The 24269-nt window shown below is 44.5% G+C and overlaps 1 protein-coding gene across 1 annotated transcript; it reads right to left on the bottom strand.

The window, feature by feature from the left end:
* Nucleotides 1–18113: 18113 nt before the first annotated feature.
* Nucleotides 18114–19644, bottom strand: LOC146625330 (uncharacterized). Its single transcript, XM_085362161.1, has 3 exons — nt 19193–19644; nt 18731–19047; nt 18114–18522 (listed from the first exon to the last, which is right to left on the bottom strand). The coding sequence occupies exons 1-3, from the start codon at nt 19642–19644 to the stop codon at nt 18167–18169; spliced, it is 1125 nt and encodes a 374-aa protein (XP_085218287.1). The 3' UTR covers nt 18114–18166.
* Between the last annotated feature and the right edge of the window lie 4625 nt (nt 19645–24269).

The following is a 24269-nucleotide window of genomic DNA, read 5'->3' as shown; positions in this document are numbered from 1 at the left end:
TTTAAAAGTATAAGGCGCCTTGCGATAAGTGAAGCAAAGGCAATAGAATTCGAATAGTGTTTTGGCAAAGTGATGTCTTGAGGTATCACCCCAAAGATAGCTGTTAGAGCAGAAGGATCATATTTAACGTTATACATCTCTGACAGAGTGTTAAATATAGACACCCAATAGTTATGAAGATTGGGGCATGTCCAAAAGGTATGAAGGAGCGAACCTGTTTCTGCTTTACATCTGTTACACAGAGGGTCAGCTCCTGGATAGAACTTTGCTAACTTTTCCTTGGAGATATGTAATCGGTGTAGGACCTTGAATTGCAGGAGCCCATGCCTGGCACATATCGAAGAAGAGTGTACCCTCCGGAGAAAAGATTGCCAGAGTTCATCTGTTATAGTCATCCCAAGGTCTTTCTCCCACTGTGCTTTAAGGATGAAGAGAGAAGGAGATTGAAGATCTGATATATAGCATAGATTTCTTTAATCGCCCCTCTCTTATGAATGTTTATATTGATAATTTTATCCAAAGAAGTTTCCTCAGGTAGTTCCGGAAATGAAGGAAATCGACTCTTTACAAAGTGACGAATTTGTAGATAACGGAAAAAATGTTGCCGAGGAACATTAAACTGCTTCAGGAGCTGCGTGAATGAGGCAAAAATCCCATCTACAAAAAGGTCTTTGATATTTCTAAGGCCATTACTTTCCCATATTTTAAAGGCAGAATCCATCATGGAGGGTGGGAACATATGATTAGAGCAGATAGGTGCTTTAATTGACATTAAGTGTAACCCCAACCTTTTCCTACATTGCACCCAGATTCTGAGCGAGTCATACAACAAAGGGTTACGTTTATAGGTGTAGAGTTCTAATGGGAGAGCTGAACTCAACAAAGCTGATAGGCAAATTTTGCCACAACTGGATGACTCAATTTGGAGCCAAGCTGGAGTCTCTGTAGTAACATTACTCATCCAGTACAGCATATTACGAATATTTGCTGCCCAATTATAAGACTGAAAGTTTGGCAAGGCTAATCCACCCATTGGCCTAGTCCTCTGCATGAAATCTTTACGAATTCGTGGACTTTTGCCATTCCAAATAAATGCAGAGATATCAATCAATCAATCAAAGCTTTATTCGTCACATGCAGGTTGCCCTGCAGTGAAATAGGACCCCCCCCCCCTCCCCGACCTTACACATATAGAACAAACAGTACATGGGGATACAGGTCGGAGATTGGTAGAATCAGAGAAAAACATTGAAATGTACACTACACTGGGGAAAGTACAAGAGGAAAAAAAGAGACCCCTACTCATGCTATGCTTCCATGGTAGGACAGCATGAGAACAGGAAACAAAAAAACTCCTCTGCACAAAAAGCACATAAATGTCCACAGCACAACATTGTGAAGACATGACAAGCCACAGGGGTGGGTGGGGGGTGAGGAGTAATCCGAAGCGAACACAGCAGCCGCCCTGCACAGCGCTACCATTCCAGCGCGGCACACAGACCCGCCGTGTTCCCTCGCAGGAAACAAGCATCGAAGGCGTTGGAAGGGGAGGGGGGATGAGTTAGTGCCTATCAGTGTAAGTGTATGTGTGTGCGTGTCCATAGTTCAGCGGAGACACAGTGTCCTTCGGCCTATCAGGCTAAGTAAACAGTCCTCCAGCTGATCCAGGTGTCCTTGCAGGGATGGGAAGAATAGTCATCACACAGTCGTTATCAGGGAGTTGTTTTGGTGGGCTCCAGCCTTGGGCCTGAGCAGCTGGTGCCGTGGTGTCCAAATGTAGAATATTGTTGATTTCTTCTTTATGCGAGCAGCGAATTTAGCACTCTGACACTGGTCTCTCGATCTCCCGTTGGAGAGCCGCGAGCCTCCCCATGATGTTATCAAGCTTCTGTTCCGTGGTGTTGTCGTTCTTTTGATTCTGAGACCTCACAGTAGCAGTGAGCCGTTCCGCGATGTGATCCAACTTTCGCTCAAGGGTGTCATTTTGAGCAGGCCCCTCTCTGATGTATCCCATCATACGCTCAATGGTGTTGGTTTGAGTCTTCACGGCAGCTGTAAGCGTCTCCAAGGTGGTGCCCATGCTGCGTTCAGTGTGAGAGGTCGCGCCTCGTCCCATCGCTTCAATTCCAGCGGTCAGCTTTGGGGGGGTTTGAACAGCCGGTTCCGTTCTCTTATTTCTCCGATAAGTCAGGGCCAAGCCAGCGCCGATCAGCAAGAACCCTGTTATCATGGTTCCGAATAGGTAGATATCTTCAGCGTCCTCGATAGACAGTCCCGCCAGGCACAAGATCCTCCAGTTCTGCCACCCATCCATCGTGTATCCGGCAGGGAAAGTCCCTCCAGGGCACTCGGGCTCTCCCGAGCCCAGACTTCTCGTTGAGAAGAGGGTGTCAATAGCATTCAGAGACCAGTTGATCAAATCCATAATTCTCTTTTAGATTTTAGAGAACGACAGTGAGAGACTGTTCTAGGGAAAAGTAATGCACACGAGACAAGGCAAGGACATAAGAGGCTAAGCAGGGAAGATAAGGGTGAGGAGGAGAGGAGAAAAGTGCGACCGCCTTCGCTGAGAGCCAAAGAGAGGAATGTGCTTATTCAGTGTTATAAAATACTTATTGGGTAAGTAGCATGGGATACATTGAAATAAATAAAGGAACTTGGGTAGTATGTTCATTTTGATAGAATTGATGCGACCAATTAATGACAGTGGTAAATTGTTCCATCTCTGAAGATCTGTCTCAGTATTCTTAAGCAGCGGGACAAAGTTTCTTTCATATAGACCTTTGTATGAGTGGGTAACCAGTTTAATCGCCAGTGGTTCAATTGATAATGCAAAAAGAAGAGGGGATAAGGGACAACCTTGTCTTGTACCACGGAGAAGTGGGAAATAAAAAGAAAATAACTAATTTGTTCTAACACGTGCCATAGGTGAGGAGTAAAGTAACTGAATCCATGAAATGAAATTGGGGCCAAATCCAAATTTATGTAGAGTACAAAACAGATAATCCCACTCCACCCGGTCAAATGCCTTCTCAGCATCGAGTAATAAGGCAATTTCAGGGGTTGTAGTTGACTTTGTGTGTAATATGTTTAAAAACCTGCAATTATGTGGATATTTTGAATCCACTTAATTGTATAATATTTTATGTGATTGTATTTGTATTGTATCTCTGTCACTGCAGGACCAACATGGAGCGAGAAGTCAGCGCTCTCAGGAGGCCGACAAACCTCACAGAAGAAAGAGAGAGAAAACATACACCTGTGACGAGTGTGGGAAGGATTTTGCTAGGAAGAATGAACTAAAACAGCATCAGGTCATCCACACTGGAGAGAGACCGTTCAGCTGTGACTTGTGTGGAAAGTCTTTTTCCTGGAAGGAATCCCTAAAACAACACCAACTCATCCACAGTGGAGTTAAAGCGTACAGCTGTGATCAGTGTGGCAGAGCTTTTACTCACAGTAGGAGCTTACAGAGGCATCTAGTTACCCACTCTGGAATTAAGGCATACAGCTGTGACATCTGTGGAAAAACTTTCAGCCAGAGAGGGAACCGAAATATACACCTACGCATTCACACGAGACATGTTGTGTACTGCTGTGAACAGTGTGGCAAAGAGTTTACAACAGACACACAGTTAAAACAACACGTTTACCCACACTGAGGGACGACCTTATAAATGTGACCTGTGTGAGAAGACTTTTAAATCTCCACGTCACCTGAGAGAACACCAACAGATCCACACCAGAAAGAGACTCAACAAGTGCAGTTACTGTGAGGTATGTATTTATATTGTTATCTTGTCATTTTAGCCTGACTGTTTGGAACAACTCTGCTCATTAAACTGTGTTAGCATGTTAGCAATTCTACTGCATGGAAAAGCAGCTCTGAGTGATTATTCAGATTTTCATGTCAGTTATGATTTTAGTGTTACTGTAGTATTATGGTGGTAGTATTGTAGTTATTGCAGCCCAGTAAACTGAGTGTGTTAACTGAAACAGTCAAATGTAATTGGACGTCTGCAGAGATGCTCTTTATTTCAGGCGACGTTCAGGATAAAAGTGTTGAAGGACTGACTTACACTGTCTTTGTGTCTTTGTTTAGAAGCAGAGCGACACAGATGGATCCAGTTCTCAACCCTGTCATCACTGTGGTGGTGGGAAAGACTTTCGTTGTGACGTCTGTGGAAAAACCTTCAGTCAGCAAAAGACCCTAAAAAGACATCAACGTAGACACACTGGAGACAAACTGAAATACTGCAAAGAATGTGGGAGAAGCTTCACCACATCGCATCACTTAAAACAACATGAACTGATTCACAGTGGGGTTAAAAAGCACCTCTGTGATCAGTGTGGGTCATCCTTCACCACTGCATGGGAGCTTAAATCACACAAACGAGTCCACACAGGAGAGAAACCATACAAGTGCAGACACTGTGACAAAAGCTTCTCACAGTCATATGGTCGTAACTATCATGAACGTACACACATGGAAGGAAACTACAGCTGTGACCAGTGTGACAAGAGCTTCAGGAATCTCAGTTCATACTCCGAACACAAACGATCCCACGTTATTAATAAACTGTTTCACTGTTACCAATGTGCCCAAACATTCACCTCATTGTCTGCTCTGTGCAAACATCAGCGTGATCACTCAGGGCTGAAATCACTCCCATCACTGGATCACAGTGAATCTGCAGAGACAGAAAGATCCTCTGGTTTCAGTGTCAGACTCAAAAAGCTTGAGATCAGGCTCCACAGAGTTCAGATAGAATCATTTAAACTTGTGTTGAACTGAACTGGTTGCTGGGCTGAACTTCTACATAATACAGATTTACATGGGATCTTATTTTCTGTCGTTTTACTGAGTCAGTTTTGTCCTTTTTTCTCTGTCCTGGTTTTGCTCGTCTGTAAATAATTGAAACTCAGTCAAATAGTTCATTGTTCTCCAGCAAAACGTTTTGGAAACTCATGTTTAACCTTTAAAACTCTGACATGTTTTAGCACACAAGGCTTCATCGGGGAGTTCACTCATGATTGGACCATGAGAATAAAGGTTTTTAGTTCTTTCAAAGAGTGTCTTGGAGGTGTTTGATGTTTCTGTTTTTTCTGAAACCACCTGAAAGAAAAACTATTTTTCTTGCTTTGTGTAGTGTGGAAGTTTTTAATGTTTCTTTCATCTGTGATGTTCTTGAATGTGTTGACATGAAGATGGTACAAATAAACTGTCCTTTTAGCTTCAGCTCCTAATTTATTCATTATTTGTGGATGATCGGCTTTTCTCTCTTGTTTATTTATCGCGCTAAACAACAGCAGCACGTTTTAGCTAGATCAGCTGTTGTTAGAATTCATTTGATTTTAATTTCTAGTATCAGCTGATTTTTGCTGGAGCCACAGCTTTAAAAACGGCTGGTCCAAACCAGGAGATATCCTTACTGAATCATCAGAGCTGAACTGGTGATGGAGAAACAGGTTTACCTTTTAGGTGACATGAAGGAGTTGAAGGGAAGTTATGAAGTGTTTCTGAGAGACGAATAACACCAAGCTCCTTTTCTGTGTAGCTGACAGCTGGTAACTGTGCAGGGGCGGATCTAGCAAAGCTTTTGCCAGGGGGCCAGATAGGGCATTAACAGGGAAATGGGGGCACAAAGATATACTTTTCTTTCTTACTCTCATATAAAATATTTAGCTTTTATTAAATAGTTATCTGAATCTTACAACCAAAGTTTGTATAATAATACACAAGATTGGCTGTAGACCATTATTAATCATTCAGAACACTGTGTAAAAATAAAAAGTGAATGCAAAAGTGCATAAATATTTATCTTACATGTTTGATGTGTGTGGCGGGGCGTGGTCTGCAGTGCTGCTGCAGGGGAGGTGGACCTACGGGCGTAAAGTCTGTGCTCTCTCGGCTGTTTTTTGGGTGTGTGTTGGGCTGTGAGTTGAAAAGCTACAGCCGGCTGTGTGGGTACACCAACCATGTGTGAAAAGTGGTCCATAACTTAATGCTTCAAACATGTTCATGCAAACATTGTCGGGTCTGCTGTGGTACAATGGGACTTCTGCTCATGAACCTCTGCGCACAGCGTCTGCAAATCAGGGCTGTACGAAGTCACCTCATCTTTACACAAAACTGTAAGCTGTTATCTGTGAGGCGCGAGCGGTGTTTGTTTTTACCATAGTTCATGGTGGAGAATGGCTGCTCTGCTGAGTTTTGCTCTCTGTAGCCGTATGAATGGCAAACTACACTGATTAGCAGCGGCATAGGCACACTTAAAATTTCTTCTGAAATTTTCGCTTTCTAGTTTTTAGTTGTTCTGCTGCCTAAATACCACAGGGTGTAATTATGAAGTTATTGAGCTGCACATACTTTACGACCTGCTTAAGTTCGAGGTCACACCGTCTGTAAGAATTGAACAGAAACATCTGTCCTTCTGAAAATCACCCAAAGGCACAGAGACAAACTCAAAGGATGCAACCTGTAACTTTCTCTTCCTTCATGTCAGCACCATCATCGATTATTTATATTAAATGCATATAGCAACAGTAACACTTTAATTTGGATTTCATGATTTCTGTAACTGGAAAGTATTTTGTTTAAAGACAGAAGTGACTGCGTAGTTGCAAAATTAAAGTGAAATATTTAATAGTCTAACAACAGCTTAAATGCTGTGTTGAAGCTGTCGTTTCAGGAGGAGAGAAGCTGCAGAGAGGCGTGTAAGACTGCAACTCTGCTTCCTGGTCCCAGCTCTGGATAGTCATATTTTAGGGGGTTTAATAAATGTGTCCATATTTCTAGAAATGAGAGCTGCTCCATCCAAAGTGGGATGGATGATGTGTCTCCTAACAAGACCAGGTTTCCTCCAGAAGATTTGCCAATCATCTATGAAGCCCACATCGTTTCTTGGACACCACTCAGACAGCCAGCAACTTAAGGAGAAGAGACAACACAGTGTGTTTCTCTGCTCCCGTTAAGCATGTCTGTTGTAGCCTGCGCTTTATAATTGTCTCTTTGATTATTCAAACAGTGTTTAAAATGTGACTCGTTTGTTATCCAAAAACATTTTATCTATGTTACTGATTTAAAATTATATGTATATATTTCAAGTTTCTTAGCTCAAACAGACTCTTGAGCATATTCATATAGCAAATCCACATAACCAGTCTGCACCAGTAAACACAGAAGTACGTCAAATCTTGACTAAAATTCTTGTTTATCTACTTCATTCACATTGCACGCACAAGAATCCAAATCTCTGTATCACAATGATTTCGTTAAAGACTTATTATTTTATGGGGGCAATATCACAATTTACCGTAGATCATTAATAGGGAACAAAAAAGAAGGATCACATCGGCAATGTTGCTGGGAGACAGAAGTCTTGACACGTGCTTATAACTTAAACCACAAAAAACTCAGTTACAGCTGGTAAAATTTATGATATATACCAGACTTTCACAGTCTGCATCTTTACAGGGTTTTTTTTTTCTGCTTTTGTTCACTCCTAGTGTGATTAAAAAACAACAAACACAGAGCCCACTAACTATTAGCTGCTTTCCCCCCCTAAACAGTTAGTTAGATAAGAGACAGACTCGTTGTTGGAATAAGAGACAAGAGGCTCTCGAAACAACTGCAAATGGACGCGGAGCTCACGTTAGAAAAAGCAGTGATACGGATTTGCCAAAGTGAGCTTGTTAAGAAGCAGCAGGATCTTCTTAAAAACAACTTCAAGCAGGAAAATCCTTGTAATGTGGACGTCATTAAAGAAAAAGTAAAACACTTCAAACCAAGAAAGACTGCCACAAAACACAGAGAGGAATGTGAAAAGTCAATGCAGCCGATGTGGAAAGACACCCTTTCACAGCAAGAACCTGTGCCCAGCCAAAGAGGTACTCTGCAATCAGTGTAAAAAGAAAGTTCACTATGCAAGAGTGTGCAGGTGTGGGGCAGTGGGAGAAATACGTGCAGCAGGTGGTGACAGTGAAGAAAGGGAGGTAGCATTTTTGGGAACAGTAGCCTCAGACAGAATTGAGGATGCGTGGTTGACTAAAATAAAAGTTAACAATGTGGACTGCTGGCTCAAAATTGACACAGGAGCGGATGTAACCATCTTGCCTGAAAAGCACAAAAACCACAGCTGCAGCCCACAGACCTGAAACTGTATGGGGCGGGAATGTCTCCACTAGCAGTTAGAGGGAAATTTACTGCTAACCTGAGCACTCCAAGCAAAACTACAGTACAACCTGTGTATGTAGTAGCAGACCTGATGCAAGGGTTACTTAGCTGCCCAGCAAGTGTAGCACTTGGGTTAGTGGCCAGAGTAGAAGCAGTGTCACTCACTTCGGTAGAGGCAGTAAAGCAGCAGTTTCCAAAACTATTCAGCGGGTTAGGCCGAATGGAGGGGGAATACAAAATTGAGCTTAAAGCAGACGCTAAGCCATTTGCCCTGTCAACCCCAAGAAGGGTCCCGCTTCCCCTGTTGCCCAAAGTCAAAAGAGAGCTTGCTCGTATGGAAGAGTTAGGGGTAATCTCCAGAGCAGAGCAGCCTACTGACTGGTGTGCAGGAATGGTTCCAGTACCTAAACCAAACAGAGATGAAGTGCGTGTGTGCGTGGACTTGACCAAACTGAACAATTCTGTGAAAAGAGAAAGACACATGTTGCCATCAGTTGAGCACACCCTAGGACAGCTAGAGGGCGCAAAGTTGTTCTCAAAACTCGATACTAACTCAGGATTTTGGCAAATACCCTTGTCCAAGCATTCAGCTCTCCTCACAACCTTCATCACACCATTCGGAAGGTACTGTTTCATTAGACTCTGTTTCGGCATATCCTCAGCCCCTGAGCATTTTCAAAAATGAATGTCTCAGCTTTTGGATGGGGCTGGACGGAGTTGTCTGCCAAATGGATGACATTCTGGTTTATGCTGACACACAGGCCCAGCACGACAAGAGACTGGTCGCAGTCCTTGAACGGCTCACAAAAGCAGGGGTGACACTGAAAAGTGAGAAATGTGAGTTTGCAAAGACCTCAATCAAGTTCCTCGGACAGATCATTGACACTACAGGAGTCAAAGCAGACCCAGAAAAAGTGAAAGCAGTCAGCAACATGGACGCACCCACCGATGTGGGTGGAGTGAGATGATTCCTGGGAATGGTTAACCATCTAGACAAGTACCTTCCCCACTTAGCAGAGAAAACACAGCCATTGAGAGAACTACTCAGTACCAAAAACATGTGGTGTTGGAGTGAGGCTCAACAAACTGCGTTTGACAACATTAAGTCAGAACTGAGTAAACCACCGAACTTGGCACTCTACAACCCCAAAGCATAAATAACAGTATCAGCTGATGTATCCTCCTATGGATTGGGAGCCGTGCTACTTTAGAAACAAGAGGATGACACAACCAAGCCAGTGGCCTTCGCTTCAAGAGCATTAACCCCCACAGAACAAAGGTATGCTCAAATAGAGAAGGAAGCACTAGCCATAACCTGGGCATGCGAGCGATTCTCTGATTTTCTTATAGGCATTAAGTTCCATGTTGAGACAGATCACAAGCCGTTAGTACCACTTTTGGGCTCCAAGAACTTAGACGAACTGCCACCACGAATACAAAGACTGAGAATGAGATTAATGAGGTACTCTTTCACCATCTCACATGTCGCGGGCAAACACATAGCAACTGCAGACGTGCTGTCCAGAGCACCAGAAAGGATGGTTTGTGGCGAGACATTAAGGGACGAAATAGACCTGTATGCACATCAGGTGATTTCAGGCCTTCCTGCAACAGAGGAGAGACTACAACAAATAAGAGAGCAGCAAGACAAAGACGAAACACTAAAACAAATCAAACTCTACTGCAAGAACGGCTGGCCGGACAAACTCAAAATACCAGGTCCATGTTTCCCATACCACCAGCATGCAGGAGACCTGACTGCTGAAAATGAACTTCTCCTAAAAGGTATGCATATAGTTATTCCAAAGATATTACAAAAAGATGTTTTGACACGACTGCACACAGGTCACCAGGGCATTGTAAAGTCCAGGGAACGAGCCAAGTAGTCGGTATGGTGGCTAGGACTGAGCTCTGAACTACAACAGCTGGTAGCAGAATGTGAGACATGTGCAAAGGTGAGACAGCAACCCAGGGAAACACTCATGCCAATTGAGTTTCCTACATGGCCGTGGGAGTTAGTTGGTGCTGATCTTTTTGAGTGGAGTAACAGCCAGTATTTGGTTGCAGTGGACTATTTCTCACGGTACATAGAAATAGCTAAGCTGTCCTCTACCACATCAGCAGCAGTGATTGACCACTTAAAGTCCATATTCGCACGCCAATAGAGTTAAGGTCAGATAATGGCCCACAATTCTCCTCAGAACACTTCCAAAAGTTTGCTTCAGAGTGGGGCTTTGCCCACACCACTTCCAGCCCGAGATTCCCTCAGAGCAATGGTGAGGCTGAAAGAGCAGTGAGAACAGTAAAGAGCCTTCTACAGAAAGAAGGAGACCCATATCTCGCTCTCATGGCATATCGCACCACATCACTTGGCAATGGACATAGCCCTGCAGAGCTTCTGATGGGGAGGAAACTTCGTATCACAGTTCCCGTACTTCCATCCTGCCTCAACCCAGGCTGGACAAACATCACTAAACTGAGAGAGAGAGAAGAAAAGGAGAGAGAAAAACAGTGGAAATGGTTCAACAACAGACACAGAGCACAAGACCTCACTGGACTACACCCAGGAGATCAAGTCTGGATCACGGACATGAAACCAAATGGGACTATATCAGGCAGAGCAGATACACCACGTTCTTACCTTGTGGAGACCCCGAGGGGGCTTCTACGTCGAAACAGGAGCCATCTCATCACACTAAAAGGGACCAAGACTGAACCAACTGAACAACAAATCCCTGTCCTGCCAGAGAACAGCAGCAGCCCTGTTTCGAACCAGGTTCAGCAGTCTCTTATACCACCAAGTAACCAGACTACTGAAAGAAGATATCCTACAAGAGACAGAAACCCACCGAGTTACCTTAAGGACTTTGATTTAGGTAGAAGGTACTCACGAGCACCTGAGTGACCCGCCCGGGGCAGAATAATCCCCTCACTCAGTTGAAGGACTGGGTTGTCTACCCCACCTTCATAGTTAGAATAAGTTCACACAGTTAAATAAATAATAGTTATAAATAAAAGCAATAAACGTTTGTTACAGATTTGAGTTAATGTAACAGCCTTGGAGTATCCAGCTACAAGTTAAGTTGCAGTAATTTCAGTATTGACATAAAAGTGGATTATTACAGAAAATATTATAGTTTATAATGTACTCAGAAGGGGGGATGTTATGGTAAGGACTAATTCAATGGTTCATGCAGCACCCTTGTGTCGTGTGTGTTTGTTGTTGCAGCTTGGCAATAAACGAAGTCGCCACGTTAAGACAGAGCTGTCTCAGTCTCGTTAATGTTGCTGCTATCATAAACCAGGGATCTACCAAAACACCAGGGATCATGCTTATATGGTTTTGTTTTATTCAAAAACAGGTTAGTTTAGCGATCGTGTAACTGTGTCCTTGACCTTTTTACCGGCTTGAGGAGTTGGTTCCCTGGTGCCGATATTTGGGATGGTTCAAACGCCGAGTCTCCAAAGGCAAACAAAAGGTTATTTTACACGTTATTTCTTAAATAGTATAAATGGGATGGGATGATGTTCGATAAAAGTAATAAACAATAAATGTAAATCTGTTTTTTTAACTTTTCAGACTCATTTACCCACTCCAGTGACATCGATAAAAAAAGATCATGGCTTTAAAGAGATTATGAACAAAATGCATTACATTTTGTTTTTTGCTACATTAACAACTTTTCCAACTCTGATTCTCTGCAGGACCAACACGGACATCAGTTTAGACTGAAATCAAGTTCCGACGGCACACGCAACATGTTCAAGCTTGCACGGAGGCATCTTTCTTTCAGCTTAACGAGTGAACCGTCAGCTCGTTCAAACACACGTTAAAGTCCGTTTGGCTCGACACCACCAAACAGAGGCAGCAATATAACATAGCTAACATTAACAGTGCAGTGAATCCTGCTTGTGCCGTGATATTCAGGACTGCAAACCGAGCAGCATCACTGACTTTCAGCTTGTTGTGTTTGTGTATATATGACTGACTTTAATTATCCATAAAATCATCACTGTGGCGGAGGTGTGGTCCCGGGCACGGCTACAGGGGAAGGAGTGGTGCAGTGAGCTCAACGGGGCAGTGCTGGAGATGCAGGGGAGAACAGCTGATGGCGATTTGGACTGATGATGGTTTCCTTCCCTTTTTATAGTGAGACGGAGAGGAGCGGAGGGAGAGGGAAATCAGCTGGGACCGACAGCTGTCAGACTGTGTTCAGTCATAACCCAGGGAAAACTATAAATAAATGTGGAATCTGGTGATAAAGACCTGTGTGTGTGTGTACCTGTGTGTAATGCATTTCACAAGTGGTGCCGAAACCCAGGATCCAGCCGGCGTGGGGATGTCCGACCCACAGGCTGCGCCGCCCGTCCAGCCTTTGCAGTTTCTGGCGCAGATGCTGGCGGAGATGGCGAAGATGAGCCAAGACCAAGCGGCGGCCCAGCGAGCTCACCTGGCTGCGCTGCAGGAGCAGGCGGTCCGGCAGACTCTGGTTCTGGAGTGGCTGGTTGGAGCCGCTGCTCCGCCGAAGCCTCCGCCGCTGTCGGTGGCGATGCCCCGGATGGGTGACGGGGACGACCCCCAGGTTTTCCTGGAGACTTTTCGTGCCACGGCGGAGGCCTGCCAGGAGATACAGCATTCCGGTAAGGACTCGAGGGGGTATACGCCATGCTTTGGTGGACACGGGCTGCACGCAGACCCTCGTGCACCAAGGCTTGGTTCACCCCCGGGCATTGCTGGAGGCAGAATGGGTGGAGGTGAAGTGTGTTCATGGTGATGTTCACAGGTATCCCATAGTGCCGCTGTTATTAAAGTATAAGGGCAAAACGCATAGAGTAACGGCTGCGGTTAGCCCGCGCCTGTCGCATCCCCTAATTCTGGGCACGAATTGGCCAGGGTTTCATCATCTGTTGGGACAGTATGCGGGGATGCGATCACGACCGTTAATAGCGTGTAGTGTCTGCGCGGCGCTCAGCGGTGATGCGGGGTCGTCCGACACTGACTCCGGGGAGGGGGAGACGGCGGGTCCTTCATGGGAAGCCCCGCCGGCTCCGGATGTTTCCCCCACGGGTGATTTCCCACTGGAGCAGTCTCGTGATGACACCCTACGCTCAGCCTTTGACCAGGTGATTGAGATTGATGGTCACGTGGTGCGCCCTGAAGCCGTGCGGACCTACCCGCGCTTCATCTTATCAAAAGATAGGTTATATCGAGTGAGTCGTGACACTCGCACGGAGGAGACGCACGCCCAGTTGTTGGTGCCGCAGGGCCGCCGGGAAACGATTTTCCAGGCGGCTCATTATAACCCCATGGCAGGGCATATGGGATACGAAAAAACTCTGGAGCGAATAACGGCCCGATTTTATTGGCCGGGCATCCGAGCTGATGTGCGCCGCTGGTGCGCGTCCTGCCCGGACTGCCAACTTGTTAATCAGCGGCCATACCAAAAGCGCCTTTGCGCCCGCTCCCACTCATAGAGGTCCCATTTGAGCGCACTGGCATGGACCTCATCGGGCCGTTTCATCGGAGTGCACGCGGCTACCTCTTTGTATTAGTCCTGGTGGATTATGCAACGTGGTACCCGGAAGCAGTCCCGCTGCGCAACATCTCTGCAAAGAGTGTGGCGCAGGCACTGTTTCAGGTCATCTCCCGAGTCGGAATCCTGAAAGAGATACTGACTGACCAGGGCACGTCGTTTATGTCTCGTACACTGCGGGAACTGTACGAATTACTGGGCATTAAATCTATTAGGACCAGCATCTACCACCCTCAGACGGATGGGCTGGTGGAGCGGCTGAATAAGACTTTAAAGTCCATGATTCGTAAGTTCATTAACGAGGATGAACGCAATTGGGATCGCTGGCTAGACCCTCTGTTATTTGCAGTGCGGGAGGTGCCCCAGGCCTCCACGGGATTTTCTCCCTTTGAACTGCTGTTCGGCAGGAAGCCACGTGGGGTGCTCGACCTGATTAAAGAAAGCTGGGAGGACGGTCCGAGCCCCGCCAAGAATGAGATTCAGTACGTGTTGGACCTGAGAGCGAAACTCCACACTTTGGGGAGGTTGTCACGGGAGAATTTGCTCCAGGCTCAGCAGCGTCAGCAACGCCTGTATGACAGAGGGGCTAGACTCGGGCAATTTTCACCGGGAGAAAAAGTGCTTGTATTACTCCCTTCTTCCAGCTCAAAGTTGCTCGCCAAGTGGCAAGGACCCTTTGTGGTCACACGGCGAGTCAGGGACGTTGACTATGAGGTCGCTCGGTCAGACAGGGGAGGGGCCACGCAGATTTATCACCTCAATCTCCTTAAAGTGTGGAGGGAGGTTGAAACCACTTCTCTGGTAAGCCTGGTTAAGGAGAGAGATGAGTTGGGGCCGGAGGTGCCAAATTCCATCATCCCCGCCTCCCTCCCTTCTGCTGACCATCTCACACAGGCCCAGAGAGCGGACGTTGTCGTGTTACAACAGCGTTTTGCTGATGTGTTCTCCCCCCTGCCCGGCCGAACGTCTCTCATTGAGCATCATTTTGTAACGCAGCCTGGTGTGACGGTGCGTTCACGGCCCTACAGGCTTCCTGAGCATAAACGGCAAATCGTTCAGAGGGAATTGGCTGAAATGCTGAAAATGGGAGTGATAGAAGAGTCGCACAGCGCCTGGTGTAGCCCCATCGTTCTTGTGGTGAAGAAGGATGGGTCTATACGGTTCTGTGTCGACTATCGCAAGGTGAATGAAGTGTCATGTTTTGATGCTTATCGACGAGCTCCTGGATCGGCTGGGCACGGCCCGTTTTTTCACGACACTGGATTTAACCAAGGGCAGATTCCCTTGTCTGCCGAGTCCAGGGAGAAAACGGCCTTCTCCACTCCGTACGGTTTGTACTAATTCGTTACGCTTCCGTTCGGCTTGTTCGGAGCCCCCGCCACCTTTCAGCGCCTCATGGACCGGGTGCTGCGTCCGCACGCTGCATATGCTGCTGCCTACCTGGATGACGTGATCATCCACAGCGACACCTGGGCGGAGCATGTGCAGCGGGTGGCCGCGGTCCTGGAGACCCTGAGGAGGGCGGGGCTCACGGCCAACCCAAAGAAGTGTGCGGTTGGACGGAGGGAGGTACAGTATCTGGGGTACCACTTGGGGGGCGGGCAGGTGTGTCCACAGGTGGAGAAGACGGCAGCGATCGCATCGTGCCCGCGCTCCAAGACTAAAAAGGAGGTGAGACGGTTTCTGGGGCTGGCAGGTTACTATCGCCGTTTCGTGCCAGGGTTTGCGCAGCTGACCAGCCCCTTGACCGATCTCACCCGAAAGGGTGCTCCAGATCTGGTTCAGTGGACAGGGCCGTGCCAGGCGGCGTTTGTGCAGGTGAAAAAGTCTCTCTGTGGGGAGCCGCTGCTTCACACGCCTAACTTTTCCCTCCCTTTTGTTCTGCAGACTGACGCCTCGAACAGAGGGCTGTGGGCCGTTTTGTCCCAGCAGGTAAGGGGGGCCGACCGTCCCGTTCTTTACATCAGCCGGAAGCTGGCAGAGCGTGAAAGACGGTACAGCACTGTGGAGAAGGAGTGCTTGGCTATCCGGTGGGCGGTCGACTCCCTTCGCTATTACCTCCTGGGGCGCTCGTTCACCCTCTGCTCGGACCACGCCCCGCTGCAGTGGCTCCACCGCATGAAGGATGCCAACGCCCGGATCACCCGGTGGTATCTGGCTTTACAGCCCTTTAAGTTCAAGGTGGTCCATAGGCCGGGGGCACAGATGGCGGTGGCCGATTTCCTCTCTCGCTCGCGGGGGGGAGTAGGTTCGGCCGGACGGCTCCCCGGGCTCAGTCGGGCGGTGGGGGTGTGTGGCGGAGGTGTGGTCCCGGGCGCGGCTGCAGGGGAGGAGTGGTGCAGTGAACTCAACGGGGCGGTGCTGGAGATGCAGGGGAGAACAGCTGATGGCGATTTGGACTGATGATGGTTTCCTTCTCTTTTTATAGTGAGACGGAGAGGAGCGGAGGGAGAGGGAAATCAGCTGGGACCGACAGCTGTCAGACTGGGTTCAGTCATAACCCAGGGAAAACTATAAATAAATGTGGAATCTGGTGATAAAGACCTGTGTGTGTACCTGTGTGTAGTGCATTTCACAATCACATTCTCTGTAAGATTAAGGTCGACTATTGAAAGGCGTATATTTTAAAGTAAAGGCTTTAAAACCAAGCCGACATGTGGCCAACAGTAATGTTTTAATGTTCTTCATTATTAAACATTTGCACATAAATAAGTGACATAATATTCAGTAAGGCAAGGCAAGTTTATTTATATAGCACAAGTCAACAACAAGGTCATTCAAAGTGCTTTACAGAGACATTAAAAAACAACAACTAATAAAAACATGATTTAAAATTGATTAAAAAAAATTTGAGCTTAAAAGTGTGGATTTGGTGCTTTATTCAAATGTAGCTGAGAACAGGTGAGTCTTCAACCTGGATTTAAATAAACTGAGTGTTTCAGCTGATCTGAGGCTTTCTGAGAGTTTGTTCCAGATATAAGGAGCATAAAAGCTGAATGCAGCTTCTCCGTGTCTGGTTCTGACTCTGGGAACTGATAAAAAAACGGATCCAGGTGACCTGAGGGATCTGGAAGGTTCATACTGGGTCAGGAGGTCACAGATGTATTTTGGTCCTAAACCATTCAGAGCTTTATAGACCAGAATCAGAACTTCAAAGTCTATCCTCTGACGGACAGGCAGCCAGAGTAAAGACCTCAGAGCTGGACTGGTGTGGTCCACTTTTTTGGTCTTAGTGAGGACTCGAGCAGCAGAGTTCTGAATGAGCTGTAGTTGTCTGACTGATTTTTTTAGGTAGACCTGTAAAGATGCTGTTACAGTAATCAAGCCTACTAAAAATGAATGCATGGACTAGTTTTTCCAGGTCCTGTTGAGACTAGTGATGGGATTTCCAGCTCTTTTTAGAGAACCGGCTCTTTCGGTTCGGCTCACTAAAAAGAGCCGGCTCTTTCGGCTCCGATCCGGCTCTTCAGGTTGTTTTGTTGCTTTAATTAATTTATTATTAACAATAATATAAAATTATGCACAAAAGGAATTAAAAAATGTAAATGTAAAAAAAAAGTGGTTTTATTTATATATGTTTACATATAAATATATGTGGTGGCCCCTACAGACAAAACATGTACAAATTCCAAAACACATTCCTAGAGTTAACCGAACTTCAAAACAGAGCTATCTAGATAACTTAAATTACACAATTGAAAGCATATGTGTATTGTTTGTGTATTTATACGCAAGCACTCATATATATTCAAATAATTTAAAAAAAAGTTAATTTACCTGTTACTACCAGACACCAAATCCGGTCGTTGGTACTTGCTGGCTTGTGTAGCCACTAGGTAACAAAAGCTCAACACTGCGCCTAGCATCCTGGAGCACTTCTGTTGTCTTTTGTACTTGTTTTGGAGTTTTATGTGTTTTGGAGTTTTTACGTGTTTTGGAGTTTCACGTGCTTTGTCTCTAGGGGCCACCGTAAATATGCTTCTATTTATTCACTCCACATAAAATGTAATAAATAAATCATATACAGAGGTGGAAAGAGTACTCAAAATTTGTACTCAAGTACAAGTACTGTTACACTGGTTAAATTGTACTCAATTACAAGTAAAAGTACTGGTGTTAAAAAATACTTGAGCAAAAGTACAAAGTACTGTTCTCAAAAACTACTCAGAGTATTAATTACTTTTTAACAGACTGATGTTTTATTCTGTCGTCAATAGCAGGCATTCAACTCGATTCACCAGTATAAATATTTATGTTCAAAGCACATTTTTCAGATGAACAAGGTATAGAAAGGTAACTTGTTTTGTAAATAAATGTAGATATAAAAGAAGGAATTTTGTTTGTTAAAACAATGACAAAAATGTTTCTGAACATGCGTAGAACCATTTAAACTTTTCCCCATACACTGAACAACAGGCAGGTAAGTGTCTTAAACTCTTAGCGTTTCTTTCACACTTTACTTTCTGAACCTTTTGTTCAGTTTCAGCAAGAGCTGGTTTTCTAAATTAACAGAGGCAATCCGACTTCGTTTGGCAGTGAAGAGTAGACCAGCACAGCTAAAAAGTCGTTCACACGCAGCAGAAGCAGGCAGAGCTGTGTTCAGTTTAAGAGAGAGGTTTTTGATGGCTGAGAAGGAGTGCAGCAGCTCCATGGTGTCTGTGGCACAAGCAAGGTAACCATCAAGCTCAGCTGCACTTTGCAGCCTTCTGGAGATCGGTCTGGAGAAGAATTCATCTTCATCAGATGACTCTCTTTGCTGATCCTCACTCTCATGCTCTGTCGTTTCAAGATGTTGTTTGATGTATGTCAAGGCTGTAATTGCAAGTAGATAACACAATTTTGTTATTTAAATTTCAGTGATTATTCCTGAACACAAATTTAAAATCGGCAAATTCTCAAAAAGGATTGTTTAGTATTCAGGACAGACCATCAATAACTTACAACGTATTAGGTGAAATACTCACTTAAGCATGTGTTCAAATGTAAAAATACACAAAAATGGGATCACATGAATCCTTACCAGCCTCTATTACATCTGCTCTGTCAGTCCAGGAAGTCTTGAACTTGGGTAAGAGGACTGCAGCTGCAGCCAACTCTGGATCCTCCATCATCGCTCCAAAACGCTTTTGAAGGCCATTTTGCAGGACTCTGATGAGTGGCACGCATGTCTTGCTTGATGTCTCCAGCCTGCTAAGTTTGGACAGTAGTTGTTGGATTACTGGCAGGAGCCATCCCATAAAGGAAGTGGACTCAGACTGAAGGATGTTTGAAGCTTTCACCAGTGGCTTCATGGTGGTACAGTACTCCCTTAGGAATGCAACTTCTGCAGGACTCAACCTGTAAGACACAACAACAAAACCCACCATGACTATAATAGGGATCTTCTGATTTAATATTAAGAGTCTGCTCACGTTTTTAACCATACATTAAGGAAAATTCACAAAATTTGAAACCATATTGGTAGGTGTCCAATTTTACTCACATTTTCACCTTGAACTCCTCACAAATGCTCCTGATGGCATCTTCCCCCTTCTCATCAATGATGCGTATTATCCTTTCAATGGCAAGGTAGGTTGAATTCCACCGTGTTGCATTGGGACGAATGATCTGTAGCTCACACTTGTCCTCTACCACTTCATTAGCCAAATGAGATCGGCCAGTTTTGTTCCAAATGGCCTGGCATTTTGCAAAAGTTGCACGGGAGAGCCTCTTGTAGGTGTCATTCATGCTCTCTGCTAGGGCAGCATCAGTTGTTGCCACAAGGTTTAGCAGGTGACATGCACATCGCTGATGAGGCGGAAGTTGATACTCCAAACCAGAGTCTTCATCAAGAATTGCACTTGCCTCATGGTAGTCAATATGGTCAGTCAGGTCAATAGTTTCTGGGTCTGCTTCATCTTCAGCTTCATCTGCATCATTTTGTGCCCCAAACATGTGGAAGGCCTTGACAAAGTTGGATCCACTATCAGTTGTGGTTCTTACAACTTTGCCAATACAAGATTAGAGGCAATGGATATCATCAAGCGCACCAGCAAGCATGTCAAATGTGTGAGACCCTCTCAATCTTTTGCATGCTAGTGCTGCAGATCTTCTTTCCAGGGACTCTTCCTCTATCCAATGGCATGTGACTCCAAGGTAACTTTTCTGATGAGCTGACCAACAATCAGTAGTGGTAGCAACAAATTTGACTTTATCCAATGCTGCAACCAAAGTCATCTTCATGTGATAAGCAGCTTCACAGATTCTGGCACGGACAGTGGGTCTGGAGATGACTTTGGCTTGAGGTTGTAATGTGGTAACCAATTCTTTGAAAGATGGCTGTTCTACCACTGCAAATGGCTGTAGACCCTCACATATGAAATTGATGACAAGCTTGTCAACAGTTGCTTGTGGAACATGTTTGTTTGCAGCTCTCAACATCAGGTCTGGTAACTTGGCTTGCGTATTTGCTGAGAGCTTGTTTGGTGTGGCTGTGGTCTTTCGCTGTCGAGATGTTGATGCCACAGTGATATTGTACTGCTCAATCTTCGATGGATGTTTCCTCTGTAGAGATAAATATTATCATACGTCAGGTTCATACATTACTTCATAACATCACTGTGATTAACACTACAGGAAAACACATTTTTAAAACATTATTCAACTAGACTTGAGCTAATCTTTGATTGTTGAGCATAGTATAAAAAAATGGTGAATTGGTCAAATTTTGCAGATATATTGCTGTATTTATTCACAAGTGTAAACCAATTTTGAACGATCATTGCAAAAAACATGAATTTCTGTATACATTCTAAGTTCTGTAATCTGTATACTATCTGTAAAAAGAGTATCGACCAATGTATCAGTATCTAAATTTTTAACTCCTTTTTATCAGTATCACCCTAAAGTTTTCAGTATTAGTCAGGTCCTAAAAATACTAAGAGAGCAAAATATGTGTATCTAGCAAATCTAATTTAAGAAAAGGGATCACATACACAAAAATGCTGCCCATACAGCTAACAAATAAAAACAATCCACATTATGTTCTTTAAAAAAAGATATCATATTGGGAAACATATAACCCTACTGATTAAGAGCCATGTCACTATGATAGACCTATATCAGGCCAATGATACTGATCAACTGATCCATCAATCGGGCTCTGGTACATGTCAGCTGAGAGCTGGAAGATTAATTTGAGATGCAGCTCAGCACTGTGTTCAAGTTTTTGTTGTTTGTTTGTTTTTTTTAATATAGGGCAGCTGATTGTAGGCCTGTGAGTTTTAAATGACTACAAGTTTAATTTATTGTAATGACGGTGGTTGTCCAAATAATAAGCTAAAACATTCCTACGAATTGTAGCTCAATTATGCATGCACACACAAGCACATTAGCTAGCTCCGTCTTATTTTAATATCAGGCTAACCAATGGTGGTGACAATATCTTAGCCAAACTAGTAACCTTAACACACATGAAAAATAAGAAAGCAATATCATACACGTATAGTTGTAAAAGCTCTTACCTCAATGTGTTTTTTTAAGATTAGACGCTGAAGTCTTGTAAGCTGAAATGACTGTAGAGGTCAAACAAAGTTTGCACTGCATCTGGACGCTGTCTCCTTTTCTCCCTCTGTACACGAAAAATTCCTCCAGGTATGGCCACGGGCACGCGTCCTCCGTCTTTTCTACGTCGTTTTCATGGTTGACAGTGTTGTCCTCTGTCTCCATTTTGGCTTCTTTGTCTCCAAATCTTCCGTCTATAAAGTAGTTTATACTCCACCATTTAGCACCTCCAGACACCTGTGCCTGCTGCTGCAGCGGAGTTTATTCTTTGCTTACGTCTTAAATTGGCGCGGTCTCGATTGCACGGCGTTATTGGCTGCAAAAATGCAGACGAAAGGTTTGAATATTAAGTCAAATTGTGGGTGTACTCAGTAGTGACTTTTGATTTTATAAGTAGCGAAGTAGATTACATGGTGTAAGTTGTACTCAAGTATGAGTAAAATTACACACTTGAAAAATTACTCGTAAAAGTACAAGTACCCAAAAAATGTACTTAATTACAGTAACGTGAGTATTTGTAATTCGTTACTTCCACCCCTGATCATATAATACAAAAACCAACTATTCACATTTCAACTTTTAACTATTTAAATTTTCAGCTTTTTCCTTTTAAACAAATTTAAAGTGAAACAACACAAAACACTGCAAACCACAACACAATTAAATATAAATTAAAATATGAAAACAAAAAGAAGATGCATATTCTCTGTCATATAGGCCTGCATGAATAAACTTTATGAATCCTCAGTTGTGGATGATTACTATACCTTTCTAATGTGACGTTGTTGTCACTGGCTCTCTTTCTCTCTCTGTGCTACTGCGTGTGTAACTACCGCCCCTCCCCCCTCTGCCCAGCACAAAGCACAAGGCTCGCGTGCGGAGTGAAGCGGGGAAAAAAGTGCGAGAGAGAGGGTGAGAGAAAGAAAAAACAACAACCCACAGCTCGCGATAAGGAGCCGGCTCACGTCGTTCACGTCAAAGACCCGGCTCTAAGAGCCATTTCGTTCGCGACCGACACATCACTAGTTGAGACATCATAACAGTACTTACTTTTAAACGTTTACTCTTTGGCTGCTCCGCTTCTACCGGTTTTTTCGGCAAAATTATCCACACCCACCGCCGCGCTATGCAATCTGGGATATGTTGGGCCACGAAGTCTACACCGCCACATCCTTAAAATTCAGGGAAATGAAGGACGCATTTGAGGGGCGCATTTCGAGCAGCCTTAGAATTGGGACAGCCTTCGTCGCGATGCTATGATGTAATTGGCCTTAAAATGCGGCCTTTAAGGCTGCAGACCCTGAATTGGGATACAGCCCAGGAGTGACATGTTTAGCCACATGTTCTCCTTAAGTTGCTGGCTGTCTGAGTGGTGTCCAAGACATGATGTGGGCTTCATAGATAATTGGCAAACTTTCTGGAGGAAACCTGGTCTTGTTAGGAGAGACGACATCCATCCCACTTTGGATGGAGCAGCTCTCATTTCTAGAAATATGGACACATTTATTAAACCCCCTAAAATATGACTATCCAGAGCTGGGACCAGGAAGCAGAGTTGCAGTCTTACACGCCTCTCTGCAGCTTCTCTCCTCCTGAAACGACAGCTTCAACACATAATCTGTTATTAGACTATTAAATATTTCACTTTAATGTTGCAACTATGCGGTCACTTCTGTCTTTAAACAAAATAATATTTTCCAGTTACAGAAATTATGAAATCCAAACTAAAGTGTTACTGTTGCTATATGCATTTAAAATGGTAAATGGCCTGTATTTATATAGCGCTTTACTAGTCCCTAAGGACCCCAAAGCGCTTTACGTATCCAGTCATCCACCCATTCACACACACATTCACACACTGGTGATGGCAAGCTACATTGTAGCCACAGCCACCCTGGGGCGCACTGACAGAGGCGAGGCTGCCGGACACTGGCGCCACCGGGCCCTCTGACCACCACCAGTAGGCAACGGGTGAAGTGTCTTGCCCAAGGACACAACGACCAAGACTGTCCAAGCCGGGGCTCGAACCGGCAACCTTCCGATTACAAGGCGAACGCCCAACTCTTGAGCCATCATCGAATATAAATAATCGATGATGGTGCTGACATGAGGGAAAAGAAAGTTACAGGTTGCATCCTTTGAGTTTGTCTCCGTGCCTTTGGGCGATTTTTATGTTTCTGTTCAATTCTTAAATCAACTTTTCAAAACACAAACTCTATTTTAAAGCTTTTAAAGAGTAAAATATTAATGATAATTATAATAACAGTAATAAAAACAAAAGCTCTCAGATCCATCAAACCAAGCAGCAGAGAGAACAACAAGTGAAGATAAAACTTTAACCTTGTAGACTTCATTATGTTCCAGCTGCTCTACAGACGCTGTGACCTCGAACTTAAGCAGGTCGTAAAGTATGTGCAACTCAATAACTTCATAATTACACCCTGTGGTATTTCGGCAGCAGAACAACTAAGAATAACAACTACAAATAATGTTTTTAGGTTTCTGTTGTACTGCAAGGTTCTGTACAGGAGAAACAAACCAAGAGCAAATATTACGTCTCATTTACACCCGAGCACGAAGAGCCATCAAAATTTAGCAAATTGAATCATCTTTGTTTAGATGCAAGAAGAATCATATAGAAATGAAAAAGTATAAATATAAATGTCTGCGAAGGTTCTCAGTTATCCAGGTCATCGTAGTCAAAGGAGTCCAGACGCTTTTCTTTGCAAGCTCCTTTGACTATAAATATAAATCCAGAGCAAAGATATCCTCTAAATCAGCGTAGCACATGTGCAGCTGCTGGGATTCACTAAAGCATTCGGCTCGTCGCTGTTGCAGATTTTTCTCTCGCTGTTCTGGCTCACAGCGCTGCAAGCACAAAAATAAATATCCCCAAAGGTGTGAAAGGGAGCTAATTAGTAAGAGTATTGTTACTCTCCCCAGGAGTAGTCCAGCAGTAGAAATCAGTCCAATAACAAGGTGTGTAACATCTAGCAGGGTGACAGAAAAACCCAGGG

This window comes from Diplotaxodon limnothrissa, linkage group LG9, assembly GCF_057381915.1.
Source record: "Diplotaxodon limnothrissa isolate DT_005_m linkage group LG9, D_limnothrissa_male_GT1.1, whole genome shotgun sequence".
Classification (NCBI taxonomy): Eukaryota; Metazoa; Chordata; class Actinopteri; order Cichliformes; family Cichlidae; genus Diplotaxodon; species Diplotaxodon limnothrissa.
Note: the sequence above shows the minus strand (reverse complement) of the source record. Positions and strands in the feature narration are given on the sequence as shown.